Source organism: Protopterus annectens, chromosome 3.part1, assembly GCF_019279795.1.
Source record: "Protopterus annectens isolate FY-2018-M chromosome 3.part1, PAN1.0, whole genome shotgun sequence".
In the NCBI taxonomy this organism is placed as follows: Eukaryota; Metazoa; Chordata; order Ceratodontiformes; family Protopteridae; genus Protopterus; species Protopterus annectens.
In genome coordinates, this window is record NC_056732.1 from 519,524,904 (window position 1) to 519,539,676 (window position 14,773).

Sequence of the window (14,773 nt, forward strand, 5' to 3'; positions counted from 1 at the left end):
CTAGTTCCTTTCAACCCATATTTTGTGTAAGTGCCATTAACAGAGGATGTAAAGAGAATTCTCCCTTGGGGCTAATGTTACTCCGACTCTAAATGCCATTAGGGCACAATATTAAAGCATTATCACTAATGTCTAGCATCCCTCAATGTTGTAATATTTGCATATTAGTCTTAGGGGAGTGTGCAGATTTGAAAGCCCCCTCCACCCCCACACAGACACATTCAAGCACTGGCACACAAACCTCTATTTGTCCTGCCCCTCTCATTCACTTCTCTTACTGCAACTTCCCAGGTGGTCTTGTCTCTCACACACACACACACACACACACACACACGCACACACACACACACACTCATTCACTAAACTCGCCGGCACTTACCTGTACCATGATGGGCAGACACAAGTCTTTGACCCTGTTCATTAACAGAAGTGCAGGTTTCACAGTTTCTTTACCCCCACACAAATTCACACATTCATTCATTCATTCATTCATTCATGCATCCATGAATGCACACACCTACCTAACCTTCCCCCTCACTCCAACTTTCCAGGGAGCAGCTCGTAGACACACACACACACACACACACACACACACACACACGCACACACACACACACACTCATTCACTAAACTCGCCGGCACTTACCTGTACCATGATGGGCAGACACAAGTCTTTGACCCTGTTCATTAACAGAAGTGCAGGTTTCACAGTTTCTTTACCCCCACACAAATTCACACATTCATTCATTCATTCATTCATTCATGCATCCATGAATGCACACACCTACCTAACCTTCCCCCTCACTCCAACTTTCCAGGGAGCAGCTCGTAGACACACACACACACACACACACACACACACACACACACACACACACACACACACACACACACACACACACACACACCTGCTAATCTCTCTGGTACTTAACTGTACCACAATGGGCATTCTAGAGCTTTTGGCTATGTTTATTAACACAAGTGACCAAAAGTGGCCATGTTACCTTATACAACTGAAAGATTCTGGATCTCACCCAGGCATTTCCAGGAGAGAACACATGAATAAGCCCTTCCTCAAAAATACCTCATTAGCATTTGCTATGGCCAAAGAGACAGCCCACCATGGTACTGCATGTCATCTGACTAAAGCACCATGATAGGGTTGTCCGTGAATAAGTCCCATGGAATCTTTTACATCCACTTGTGCTACCAAGTCAGGCAGATGGGGCCTTGGTTTAACATCTTATTCAATGGATGGCAGTCTCAGGAGAGCAGCATCCTATAATGTACTGTCAGCACTGGAAATCTAATCCATTCACCTTGGGTGCAAAAAGAACCCATAGTCTTCTGTTTTCCAGCACCAGTGGTGAGTGTGCTGTCTGCTGATATACACACACACACCCTTTCTGACAAATACCGTGTTCACAGAAAATCTCTTGCTATAGTTCTCTCCAGGTCACTATTCAGTACTGTATTGCCAAGTCATCCAGGTGTACTCCCTAAATAAGAGCTGACTGCACTCTTGCTCTTCACAGTCCTGCTGATTTTCATCTTCCCCGGTCCCCAAATAAGGATTAAACTCCTTCTTGTGATGCCCCCCTTCAAAACCATAAAAAAGATAGATTTTTTTTAAATGTTCGAGTTTTCAGAAATTCAATCATATTGTCTTGCCGATATGAGTTTCGAGTTTCTGAAAACTCGATCAACTAACATAGCTCCATATATAAATATGTATAGGTGTGTGAGTGCATATTTGTATTTATAGTGTTTGCATGTAAGTCTGTGTGTAGAGATTTATCTACACACACACACGCCGGAACCTCCACTGAATGTATGTTATGTCGACAAATGTTTGTTCTCTTGCTGTCTTGTAAAAAAAAAAAAAAAAAAAAAAAAAAAATCCCAGGACGATGCAGAGAATATGCCGATATTTGTGAGTATGACACTATGATAATGATCTCCTGAGTAGCGGAGTAGTGTACGTTTGATGAGGGGTGCCCAACATGAGCATACCTCTCAAACTATTACCACAAGAAATCTGGACAAAGCCTAAAATATGGGGGCACAACAGCCCAAAAATAGGGATATATTTTAAATGTTGCTCTTACAAAATTAGAAAGTTGCTAAGATAATAGGATTTATGTTAGCATGCATTTTCTGAAGGTTGTGAAGTCGGAAACACAAATGTATGTAATTGTTTAGCATCTTCTCCATCATTGATTTGCCACAAACCCACACATTTTATGAGGAACAGACCAAAAATATGAAGGAAAATGTTGGACATTCTGCGAAAGTTTGGACATTTCAGAGGTATGGACATGAGTGACATGTGAAAACCTGTGGTGTTCTGGAGGTGTAAGCATTTCCCAGTTTGTGATAAGTATTTTTTAGATCAAATAATGATTGTCGTATGACATTAGGCAGACACACAGAAATTCTGATAAGGCTAGTGGGACCATGGAGAGACTGGGTAAGAAGGTGTATACTTCTGCTACTCTAGCCTTTAGAGCTGTTAATTATCAGACACATGACTAGGTACATTTTGTTTTTTTTTTTTTCTTTGTCAAGCCTGTCAGGCTATTTATGATCTCCTTGATTCTGAGGGGAAGGCCTCTACTCTTGCTTTGCTTGGGGTGTCCTCCCAAGTAGCTCGCTATTCCATTAAATGCAGCTATGATGCAGCTGATGCTTCATCTAGAGATGTTGCTTTTGGATCTCTTTTGAGGAGATATTCCTGGCTCAGACTTAAGCCTTTGCTTGATGATATTAAGGCTAAACTGATGGCTGCTCCTCTGGATAATAAACATTTGTTTTGTGCTGCTGCTGTGCAGTTGTTTAAGTCCCTGCAAGAAAATGGCAAGGCTTTACAGGAGTTGAAACATAGTTTTGTTTTCCCAGTGCCTAGGTTTCAGAGGAATTATCCTAATAAGCCTGCCTTTGTTCATGTACAGTCTTGCCCCCCCCCCCCAAAGGTAAAAAGGGTGGTAGAAGGGATCCCCCTGCTAGGGTTACCCAAACTTCTTCTACTCAGAAGCCTCCTTTGCCTGATAAACCAACTGCTGTCTGACTACCATGTTCTTCTCAATCACAGTCCTCTTTCTCTGCATCTTTCCCTGTCTCTTCCTATTTGGGTAATGGTTACCCAAGACTCCTGGGTTCTTTCCATAATTTGTCAGGGTTATTGCAGATTTGGAAATGTCTTCCTGTCTTTTGGGGCATTCTTCAACGTCCTCAGGAGCAACTGCCATTTTTTCCAGAGGTGCTTCAAGCCCTGTTGGCTTAGGGAACAATTCAGGAAGTTCCAACACCTCAGAGGGGAAAGGGTTTTATTCCAGAATATTCTTGGTCCCCAGGAAAGAAGGCACATGTAGACCCATTCTGGATCTTTCTCAGCTAAACACCATTTAAAGGTCCCTTTCTTTTGGATGATATCTCTTCAAACCTTGTTTCCTCTGCTACTTCCTCTGGCTTTTCTAGTTTGCCTGGATCTCAAAGATGCTTATCTACGCATTCCCATTCATTCCCTTTTCAGGAAGTTTTTGTTTCTCTGCTTCCTGGCATTTTCAGTTTCCTCCTTTGCCATTTGGCCTCTCTACTGCCCCAAGGGACTTCACCAAATGCCTTATTCCTGTAATTGCTTTCTGCAGAATACAGGTCTTTTCCTACCTGGATGACCTGCTTATCCAGGCTTCCTCTCAAGAGATCTTAATTTAGCACCTACACTTTACGATTTCTCTCTTGTAAAGCCTGGGGCTTAAAGTAAATTTCCAGAAGTCATTCCTGACTCCTTCTCATGATCATGTTTTGTTCCAGTGCTGGCATCCCTGGCTCCTCCCAAGGCCTTGACTCTCATTGCCTTCTTTTAATCCCTTCTTCCTCTAGCTTCTATCACAGACAGCGAATTTCTGAGGGCTCTGGGTTTCATGGTTTCCACCATTCCTATGCTCCCTCTAGCCAAGCTGCACATGAGAAAGCTTCAGTGGTTTCTAAAGTCAGTTTTGCTTCAGCATTCTCATCCTTGATTTCCTAGCCCCTCTGCTTCCAAGCAAGTGGGAATTTCATTGGTGGATTCATTAGCTGTCCCTCAATCAAGGGCTTCTTTTCAACCTTCAATCCCTTCTCAGGAACTTTTCACAGATGCCTCAGACATGGGATGGAGGCCTCCTTTGGCCCTCTGAGGGTACAGGGCCTTTGGTCGCTTTGACAACAGAAAGACCACATCAGTGTCAGAGATGAGAGCTCTTCTGCTGCCTCTTCAGTCTTTTCATTCTTTTTTTCTTTCAGGGCCCCTCAAGATTCTTACAGACAATACCACAGTAATGTAGTACGTCAACAAGTGGGAGGGGGGGGTTCAAGGTATTATCCCCTATGCAGGTTAGCCCTTCATATTTGGGAGCTGGCTATCCAAGTATCAGACCCTTCAGGAAGTTTACATTTCCTCAGATCAGAACATAGTGACAGGTCCATAACACTATCCATGAATCCCTCTGAATGGACAACTTCCTCTATTTTGTGCCAAGAGTCCCATCCCTCTGGTTTGGAAGGTAGATGCCCTGTCTTTTTCTTGGAAGGGGGTGTTTCTTTATGCCTTCCCTCCCCTTCTTCTCATTCTGAAAGTCCTGTTCAGGATGAAACAGGACACTCCCAAAATCTTGTTGGTGACTCCATTTTGACCCAGACAGCATTGATTCTCCCTCTTCTTTTGCATCTTGTCAAGGGCAGTCATCACAAATTAGCTCACAGGGTGGACATACTCACACAAGACAAGTGATCTCTCATCCATCCTCACCTGTCCAGTGTTCAGCTGACATTGTGGGTTATACGGTTTTGATGCCCTACAGACACTTTTTTTTCTGGGGACATGCTTTGGGTCCTGCAGGAGGCCAGGAAACCCACTTCTAGGAAGTCGTAGTTATCCATTATCCAAATGGGAGAGGTTTTTTTGTTTGGCGTCTTTTCTTATAACCTGTATCCACTTACCGTGCATGATCCTTTGGTTCTCTCTTATTTGTGTGAATTGCTCAATGCTGTGTTGGCATATTCTTCTGTTAAGGCCCACCTATCAGCTATCTCTGCTTGTCTGCTTTTGACTCCCCTTTCGGCTTCTGTATTTAAGGACAAACAGTTTCTTAAAGGTGTCCTTCACATTAGGCCTCCCAGGAAGCCTGTCCCTCCTTCCTGGGACCTTAGTTTTGTTTTAGAAAAACTGACTTGGGTCCTTTGGAGTCTGCTGGTTCAGCATCCTTACAGCATTGTTCTTGGACTTTTTGTTCTTCTTTTGGCACTTACTTCTGCTAGATGGATGTCTGAGCTGCAAGCCCTTATCTTTTTTAGCTTTCCATAAGAACAGGGTGTCCCATCATACCATTCCTTCTTTTATGCCCAAGGTGGTTAATGAATTGTCTCTTAATCAGTCTATTCATTTGCCAGCTTTTTTCCCTTCTCCGCATTCTGCTAATGAGAAGGTTTTGCACACCTTGGATTTCCATAGACTACGCAGATATTATTTGCTTAAGACTAAAACTTTGTAAATCTGAACAGCTTTTTCTTTCTTTTCTTCCTAGGTCTTTAGGTTTGGTTGTTTCCAAGCAAACCATTTCTTCTTGGATATCTAAAGTCATTTCCTTTTGCTATTCTTTTCATGGGAAGAGCCTTCCTTCTGTTAAGGCTTATTCCACTAGGGCTGTGGCTTCTTCCGGTGCTTTTTTCAAGGGGTTAGATGCTAATTATATTCATGATGCAGCAACCTGGACTTTTGTGCATATCTTTACTAACCAATGTAAGTTAGATGTGATTTCTAGGACTAGAGCTGGCTTTGCTAGGGCCATTCTCCATGGCTTCCTATTGGCCTGTGCTGGCCCTTCCTCCTCCCAATCTTCTTCCTCAGCTTTTGCAATCTTCTATTGTAAAGAATACCTCAACAATGAAATGGAAGGAAGACGTAATACAGTAGTGTGAAATCTTAACATAACAGTAGATGTCCTACTCTTCATTGTTGCAGTATTCACTCCCTCCTTCCTCTCTGTGGTCCTTTTTCCTTCTGGATGTGCTTGTTACCTACTTGTATCCTTGGACTGTTGTTCCAACTGGGGCTTTTTGAGTTCTGAGGATAGAATGTCCGGATGTCACTTTCATGCCCTATGCCATGTGCAGGGAGCATACATGTGCTGCATGACGTAACCTTTACAACCAAAAGGCTTTGGTATACTGGCCAGACATCAGGTTGCCTTTGGCAGGGGATCCCAATTGTAAAGAATACTGCTACGGTAAAGAGAAGGACATCCACTGTTATGGTAAGATTTTCCAAAACTGTACTTTATGCCTTTGAATTCGTAACAGAAGTGTTGTCATCTTTTCTATCTACTTGAAATATTAGATGCATTTGTATGAATTGGTCACATTCAATGTTTTAGTCTCTCTGAAAACATTTTGCCATTTCCCCAGATTTCAGTGTCCTGTTTTTTTCTTTTCTCTTAAATACAAAGTAACTATAAGTGTATTACAGCAGCGGGATTCCTGTCAGCCTTCATGTATTTCGTCATAGCTAAGTGTAAGCCACTTAACACACACACACACACACACACACACACACACACACACACACACACACACACACACAGGGCTGTGCAGATGCCAGTACTTGTCAGGTAAGTACATTTCTTGGAGGTATAGTAAATTGTGATATAAATTTAATTCCTTCAAAACAAGTAAGAGTTATAATGCAATGAGTGCCATACATTTGGAAGTTAAACATCCCTGGTGTTGTTTCTCAGATGTCTAGTCAACCAGCAGTGATAATGTTTTCATTTCAGCATATTGAAATTTATTTTGCTTTTGTTTCTGCTGCACAATCCGTCCTGCCATATATTTTTCCGGGTCTACTTCACTTGACCTAAAACTCATTTGCCTGACACCCAATTGACCTAAATTTCATTTGACTGACTCTCATTTCACCGACAGCTTACAATGCTGAATTTCAACATTCTAAATTTTGAACCATAGACAAACACGCTTAGAACAATAATAACTAACCCTTTCCAGAACTTAAAATTTACTTACTTACCCTCTTAACTGAAACGGGACAATGTGCAACCAAACTAGGTGGGGGCTGTGCCCCTACCCCCCCTATTTATATGTACTAACTCCAGGATCGCACTACAGTGGCGAAAGGGGCATATACCTTTAACTTGCCTTACAGTACTCTACACACTGCCACTACTGCTGGGAACGCACAAAACATTCACCAAATTACTTTGGATACTTCCCATAAAATGTAAAGAGACAAACCCACATTTAGAAACACTACAGCACTACTTTCTAAATGACTATCAGAATTCTAACAGTCAGCACTGTAAGTTACAGTAATTCTTTTTATCACAAGCAAGTCACAGTTGAAGGAAAACCCGCAACAAGTCTGTCTTAAATGTCGATCAAATGGGTGTCAGTCAAATGAATATTAGGCCAACTGAGTGTCAGTCAAATGAGTTTTAGTTCAAGTGAAGTAGACCCATTTTACTACACTGTACTGTAATACTGATTTGACTTAAGGTAGAGTGGGTCTCATTTGTTTCCTCACTTTTTGTGCTGCCTAATGAAAAGTCATCTTGACAAATACTTTTATTGTAACAAGTGAACTTGTGGCTGGAAGAACACTCCTTACAATTTGTTTAATGTACAACCAACAGTTGCAGTTGCAATGCGTATATAAAGCTCATGATTATGCATATTGTGAGCTTGTGACTTTGTTACACAATTTTGTTCTGTAGGTGCATCATGATTATCTAATGGGTTTATTTTGTCTGATAACAGTAAAAGGCAGTTTATTCATACCTTTCACACATGAACTCTGTAGATACCCCTTGTTCTGATACTCATTTAATATGAAGCTTGCTTTGCAAGGCTTTTATTAAAGTTAAGTAAATTAACTTAGACTGTATTGTAGTTACAACTTATGGAAATATGTGATACAGATTTCTGTCAGCTAGCAAGAAAATATTGACCACTTTCACCTACATGACTGACTTTGGAAATGGTGTGGAATGTATTTGTACCACAGAAAAAGAATGACTGCTGTAAAACAGAATGCATTTTTATTGCACTCAGATTTGTCTTATTCATTTAAATCTTCTTTCTTGGCACTCTTTGAAACATTTTCATGACTAAACTTCAACCTTTCTCTTGTAGGATGTTGAACCCAACTCTCCTGCTGCGCTGGCTGGCTTTACACCCTTCACTGATTACATTGTTGGAGCAGACCAAGTCCTGCAGGAGGTAACAACTTCTAAATCTGAATGTACGTTTAGTTAAAAGTATTTGTTTCTATGGCATTTAGCCAAAAATAAATTCCAAATCTTTTTCTTCAGTCAGAAGATTTATTCTCACTTATCGAGTCTCATGAGGGGAAGCCTGTAAAGCTAATGGTTTATAACACAGAAACGGACTACTGTAGAGAAGTTACTGTGACTCCAAATGGTGCCTGGGGAGGAGAAGGAAGGTGAGCTTCTGGTTTACATTCATTTATTTTAGAATTATTTAAGTGTTTTCTAAGCTTGTTGCCTTCTACCTGAATGTTTACTACACACAGACTGTATAAAAAGTAAATACCTATTTTTTTTTGAGGGGAGGGTATTTTCCCATATTTGTCTGCTGTTCAGTTGTTAAAAAATGAGAGAGTGAGAGACAGTCCTGCTTACCTGTTAGCAGAAGGTGACCATCTAGTCATGCTTTTAAAGCATTCTTTCTTTTGTCTCCAGCTACATATTAACAGTTAACAGGTGCGTAATTCTACTTCTGTAGCACTCCTACAATTTAATAGACCAGGGTTGAGCTCTGGAGATGCACTGAAAAGATTTTTATGGCATGTGATCATTTTGCAGATCTCTTTGCTGCTCTGACCAGTGAATCAATAGGTAACCCACCTACATGGTCTACAAAGCTGGTTGTGTCACTTTCACCCTCATGCTGTATTCTCTTCCTCGTAATATGACAGTCTGTATTTTCCATTAGAGTCATTCATCAGCATAGCATTCAATCTGAAGTTGTTGTCTTCATTTGGTCTTCAACCTGTGGGAGCACAGATCCAGCACAGATCCGACTTGGCTGCATTTCTCCAGCATTTGATCTGAGCTCCTTACCTACCCATAATGCCCCTGTCTCCTTCCTCCCTTCAGTTCTCATTTGCTGCGCTCGTGTAAGCATTGTGATCCTTTGGCTCTGATCTATTTTGGATAAGTGTGTCTATATTTTCTGCTCCAGTTTTTCTTTCTGTCTAGGAATTCTCTTTTCTGTCTTTCCTATCATCTCCCCTCCATGTTTCGCGTCTGTTGAAAAAGAAAAAAAAATCTTTTTTTCTGTCCTGTCTTTAGGAGTATGTGTGTGTGTGAGTGTATTTTTCGTTGGTTTGGGCCTACCTCTGTCTCTTGACCATGTCATGGACTCCCAAACCTTTTCGTAAATGCACGGGGTGTGGCCATAAGCTTTCCCCACCTGATGGCCACACTCTGTGCATTGTCTAGGGATTGCCCACCTTGATTTTTTTCTGCTCGAGCTGCACGGTGTTCAGTTCCCGTGCATTGATCGACAGGAGGAATAAACTTATTATAAAAGGCCTTCTGCCTCCACCTAGCATGGGGACCCAGGCCACCTCTTCTACTGCTAACCCGGCTACGACTTCTGTCTCTATCCCGTCCTCTGGGACTCAATCTCCCGCCAAGAAGACCGGGAACGGGGATAAGCACAGACATAAGGACAGGCCGAGGAAGTGGTCCCCTGACCGCTTGTCCTCAGCAGGGCCACCTGCCAATCTTGGCTGAGCTCCGAGGATTGAGTCTCCCCGGCTTCATTCCCCTTCTTTCTCTCCAGAGAGGGAGATGTTTTAGAGCTGTTTCCCAGCATCAGCATCACCTCCCCGCACCTCTAGGCCAGTGTCAGTGGCTTGTTCCTCCAGATCCACCCGCAGCCTTTCTAAAGCCAAGGTGGACAGGATGATGTGGAGATTCATCCGCACCAAGATAGCCCCTCCCCCTTTGGAGTGGGGGCCATGCAGTCCGGCTTCATCCCGATTACTCCTTCTCTGATATGACCCCTGTTTTCAGAGTCCTCAAATCCGAGGACCCTCAGCGTCGATGGGTCGGCGCAGATGGTATCTCAGTGCTGGCCATTACCTTGAGCAAGTCAGATCCAACCTGCTCAGATCTGTCCGGCTATTGGAGCCATAGCCTCAGTGCCAGATCTGAGTGGATGGTTTTGGCTCAGAGTTTCAATTTCTGGAGGGTTGGCTCCAGATCTCCTGTTGATCCAGAGGATTATGGACCCGTCTGCAGCCCATACTCAGGCGGTTCGTTCTCCATCTGCCTTTGACATGGTGGAGAGGGTTCTCTTGATTTCATCGAGACCCTCGAAGCTGTCTTCTTTGGAATCCATCCTGGTTGCCTCTGTTTCTGGTCTGGATTCCACCATCCTGCTACATCAGGGACAGCTTGTTGCCTCTTCACCCCAAGGAGCTCTCACACGGGAGCAGCTAGATGTTTTTGTGTCCTCCCCAGAGACCCCCCCCCCCGAGGAGGTTCATCAAAAATGTATGTGTAAAAGGAGGCACATAGACTCCCCACCAGAGTCTGTCATGGAAGACACTGACTTGGAGGAAGAGGAGGATTCCTCCAATCACCCCAGAGGATGTCTCATTTGGAGACATCATGGAGATCCTGCAACAGCGAAGAGGGTGGTCTGTCCAAAACCCAAGCCTGATGAGTCTGTGTTCCTGGAGGCATTTGGTGCAGGACCCTCTACTTCTTGCGTGTCCCCCTCCCCCCCACCGTGGATCCTCTGGTGGATCTTGTGACATCTCTGCGTGGAAGGAGCCCGACATGATGGAGCCTATTCCCAAGCTCCCCGAAAATGTCCTCAGTGCCCCCACAGACAAGCCACATTGGTCAAAGGGATCCCCCATCGATGCCATGGTGGCAGTGGCAGCCACCAAGAAGGAGCTCACACAGAAGAGCTCCATGGTTCACCCACTGGACCGAGAGTCTAGGACGTTGGACCATTTTGGGAAGCGGGCCTATGCTTCAGCCACGTTCACTGTGCGTGTGCTGAACTATATGGTACACGTTATTAGTTTTCAGCGAGACCTAGAGAAGGAGGTTGCTGACTGTACCCCAGAGTCCATGTTGACAGAGGATAAGAAGGTTTTCTCCTCCAGAATGGCCACCCTCTCCTCCATTGCCAATACCACTATGCGGCTTCTCTCTCATGCTACAGAGGGTGTCACTAGAGCTGTCAGGGCAGGCATTGCCATCAGGCATTATGCCTGGTTCCAGCTTTGTACCTTCTTGGAGCCCTTCAAGGAGTCTTTTACAAATGCCCCATATGATGGTTCCACACTCTTTGGAAAGATGGTACGTGACACTCTGGTCCAGAGCAAGATGTGTGGGAAGACTCTGTATACCGTCATAATCCGCTTCTCAACCCCTCAACGATCCTTCTCCCGGAATCAGCGGGGGACGAAGATGTGGTTCCAGAAGTCTCAGGATTATTCCCAGGATGCCCGGTACTCTCCTTCCCCCAGAGGCAGAGGGGCATTTTCCAGACACCACCCTCACGGCAGAGGGGGCCCCGAGGAATCAATGCTCTCTGGATCCATTCCTGGACAGGCCCACACAACAGCCCTGAAGGGTTGACCGGTTACTCATCTCCTCAGGCAGTCGGGGGTCGACTCTCGCTACACTCATCAGCCTGTGAGTTGATTACAGATGATCAGTGGGTGTTGCGAGTCATATCAAGAGGATATTCAATCCCCTTCTTTCAAAGGCCAAGCCCGGCCAGGTTCCACCCAGACGTTCCACCCACACAAAGGGAGGCAGCAGCATAGGAAATTTCCAAGCTGCTAGAAGAATGAGTCATCCAGCCCATCCCCCCAAACCAGTCCGAATTAGGCAGCTATTCATGGTTCTTTTTGGTGCCAAAGAAAACAGGGGACTTGAGGCCAATTCTGGATCTCTCTACCCTGAATCTGTCAGTTGCCAAGACAAAGTTCTGGATGGTCACACTCCAATCTATCCTGCCCCTTTTGCAGGAAAATGACTGGATGGGCTCAGTAGACCTTCAAGATGCGTACTATCACAGCAAAATGGACACTCTTAGAGGTTTCTCCACCTCAGGTTTGGGGGCCAATCATTACCAGTTCAGAGCGCTACCCTTTGGTCTCACTACAGCCCTGAGGGTGTTCACCAAAGTGATGGTGGAAGCAGCTCACCTGCGGCTGCAGGTCTTCCCTTACCTGGACGATTGGCTCCTCTCCGGCCCCTCCGGGCATCGTCTCTACCAAACCCGGGTCTTTTTCATCCAAACCGCCCACCAGGTGGGCTTTACCATCAATCTCAACAAATCTCTCTTACAACCGGTTCAAGTTCTAGATTTTATTGGCGCCTGGTTGGACACCATTCTGACCAAGGCTTTCCTGACACCCAGCAGACTTCACTCCCTCAAACAGCATGTCTAGTACATTCTTCAAGTTCCATCTGTTCCTGCAGAGTTGGTTTTAAGGGCATTGGGGGTCCATGGCGACCATGATCACCCTCATCCCCACAGCTCAGTTACTTATGAGGGTGTTCCAATGGACTCTGGCAGTCCAGTGGTCCTTTCTGGATCTACCACTGTCACATCCTATTCGTCTGTCCCGGGAATGCAAAGATTCTCTTCTTTGGTGGATTCAGTCCCCAGATCATCTTCGCTGTCGCCCGTTTATTCTCCCCACCCCTGTGACCACTGTGACCATGGACACCTCCCTGCTCGGGTGGGGGGACATTGCTTGGGAAAGACGGTTCAAGGCACATGTTCTTCCCTGGAGACCCAGTTGCATATCAGTGTCCTGGAGATGAGGGTGATGCTGTTGGCATTGCAAGCTCTTCAGGCCCATATTCCCCTAGGGACGATTGCCATCCAGACAGACAACATGTCAGTAGTCTGGTATATCAACAAACAGGGGGGAACCAGGTCTTATCCCCTTTGCCATGAAGCCATGTGATTGTAGGAGTGGGCAATCTCCGCCGGCTATTTTCTGGTGGCAGCGCACATTCTGGGGAGGTCCAACATTCTAGCAGACAGGCTAAGCAGGTCTATCCTGTTGCCTTATGACTGGTCTCTGAATCCTTCAGTAGTGAAGCAGATCTTTCTAAAGTGGAGTCAGCCTTGCTGCGATCTCTTTACCTCTCCTTCCAACATGAAGTGCAGTGAGTTTTTTACTCTGAACCCCCCTCTGGGGGAGCCCCCTAGAGATGCTCTAGTTCATGCTTGGCCCTCCAGTCTTCTCCTTGCGGCCGAGTCGGATCTGTGCCGGATCTGTGTTCCCACAGGTTGAAGACAAATGAAGAGCAACAACTCAGATGGAACGTTTTGGTGAGTACATAACTTCTTTTTTTTAAAACATTGTTCTTAGCACTACAATGGTTGTATCAGTGTGGTTCAGTAATATTGCATGTTCTCCATTACCACTTTTTTAGAAAATTAAACATTTTAAAAAGATGCTGCAGAGTTCTGACTTAACAAATGCATTTTGTAGTACTTTATGAAGATAAAAGATTTCTTTGTAAAGTATACAGGTGGTTTCAAATGCACATGCTGCATTTGCATGCCACAGAAAAGAACCTGAGGGTTTGTACCCACTCGGTTCACTACATATTTTCTAAACTGTATGTTTGACTTAAGGGTCAAGTGCAGTGTGGATCTTGTTCTCCTTGTGAGCATTTAGTAGTGTCATAATATTGCACTCACTCATGATATTTGGAGTACCATATTTGGTTTAGGATCAAAATAAAAATGTTAATAGAAAAAAAATAAAAATATTAATGTGTGGTGCCCTCTCTGTCTCCATTTTTTTTTTTTTTTTGCTGTTGTGTACATTACAGGTTTAAACATCATCATAAGCAGCCTGACTGATGACCATTTTGAATTCTGGTCTCCTCTGCTGGTTTTTTTTTTTTCTGTAATATAGCCATGGCATTGCATTCAGAATTATGCTAATGACAGATGTCATACCAGGGCATTCAGCAGGCTAATTATGAAGTTCTGCAGTCACATTCTGTCCCTTTTAACAGAGTATTGTCTTTCATTTTCAGCCTTTTTTGTTAATGATTCCTTTCCCTTTTGACTTGCTGTCCAGTCTGACTGACATTTTATTGCTTTTGTAACTTTAACTGTTATTTCACTGACTATGGATTCCTTTGGCATTCACAAAAATGCTAATTTTTCGGTGGCTCCCAAAGTACAGGAGTCTTTATATTTGGACTTTGATGGGATACCCATCTCAAGAACTTGGGGGGGAGGTAAGATGCTCACTAATGAGGGTGCAAAATTCTGTCTGCCTCAGTACTCCTTTTCTGGGATGCACAAGAGCCAGTGTCTTACATGGTCATGTGTGCTATTCAGCAAAATAACTCTCAGAGTGGTAATGAGCCAGAGGGCAAGGGTTCTCTTTAATCTTCAGGAAACTGCATCCCATCATGGGGCAAGCAACAGCAGACCTGAGTTCTGTTTCAACTTTCTTTCTTTTGGGGTTATTCAAGGGCTGTCATCCACCTGTCCGCATATAGAATTCATTGCATCAGACATGCATATCAAGTCTCCCCTCTGTAGTCATTAAAAGATTCCTTTCAACCTCAACCCATTCCACCATCCTTTTCCATTGCCTAATGTCCCACCCAATAAAATGGCCCCTACAAGAAGGGAGATTCATCCCCTTCTACAAAGGTAGCTTCCGACAAGTTGTATCAGACAT

General features: G+C 44.1%; 1 protein-coding gene across 1 annotated transcript in view; it reads left to right on the forward strand.

The window, feature by feature from the left end:
- The window catches only part of GORASP1 (golgi reassembly stacking protein 1), a 584,558-nt gene that overhangs the window by 257,216 nt on the left and 312,569 nt on the right, over positions 1 to 14,773 (forward strand). The window contains exons 4-5 of the mRNA XM_044066947.1: positions 8,185 to 8,271; positions 8,364 to 8,494. Of these exons, the coding sequence (XP_043922882.1) occupies positions 8,185 to 8,271; positions 8,364 to 8,494 (218 nt within the window). The remainder of the gene's footprint in view (positions 1 to 8,184; positions 8,272 to 8,363; positions 8,495 to 14,773) is intronic.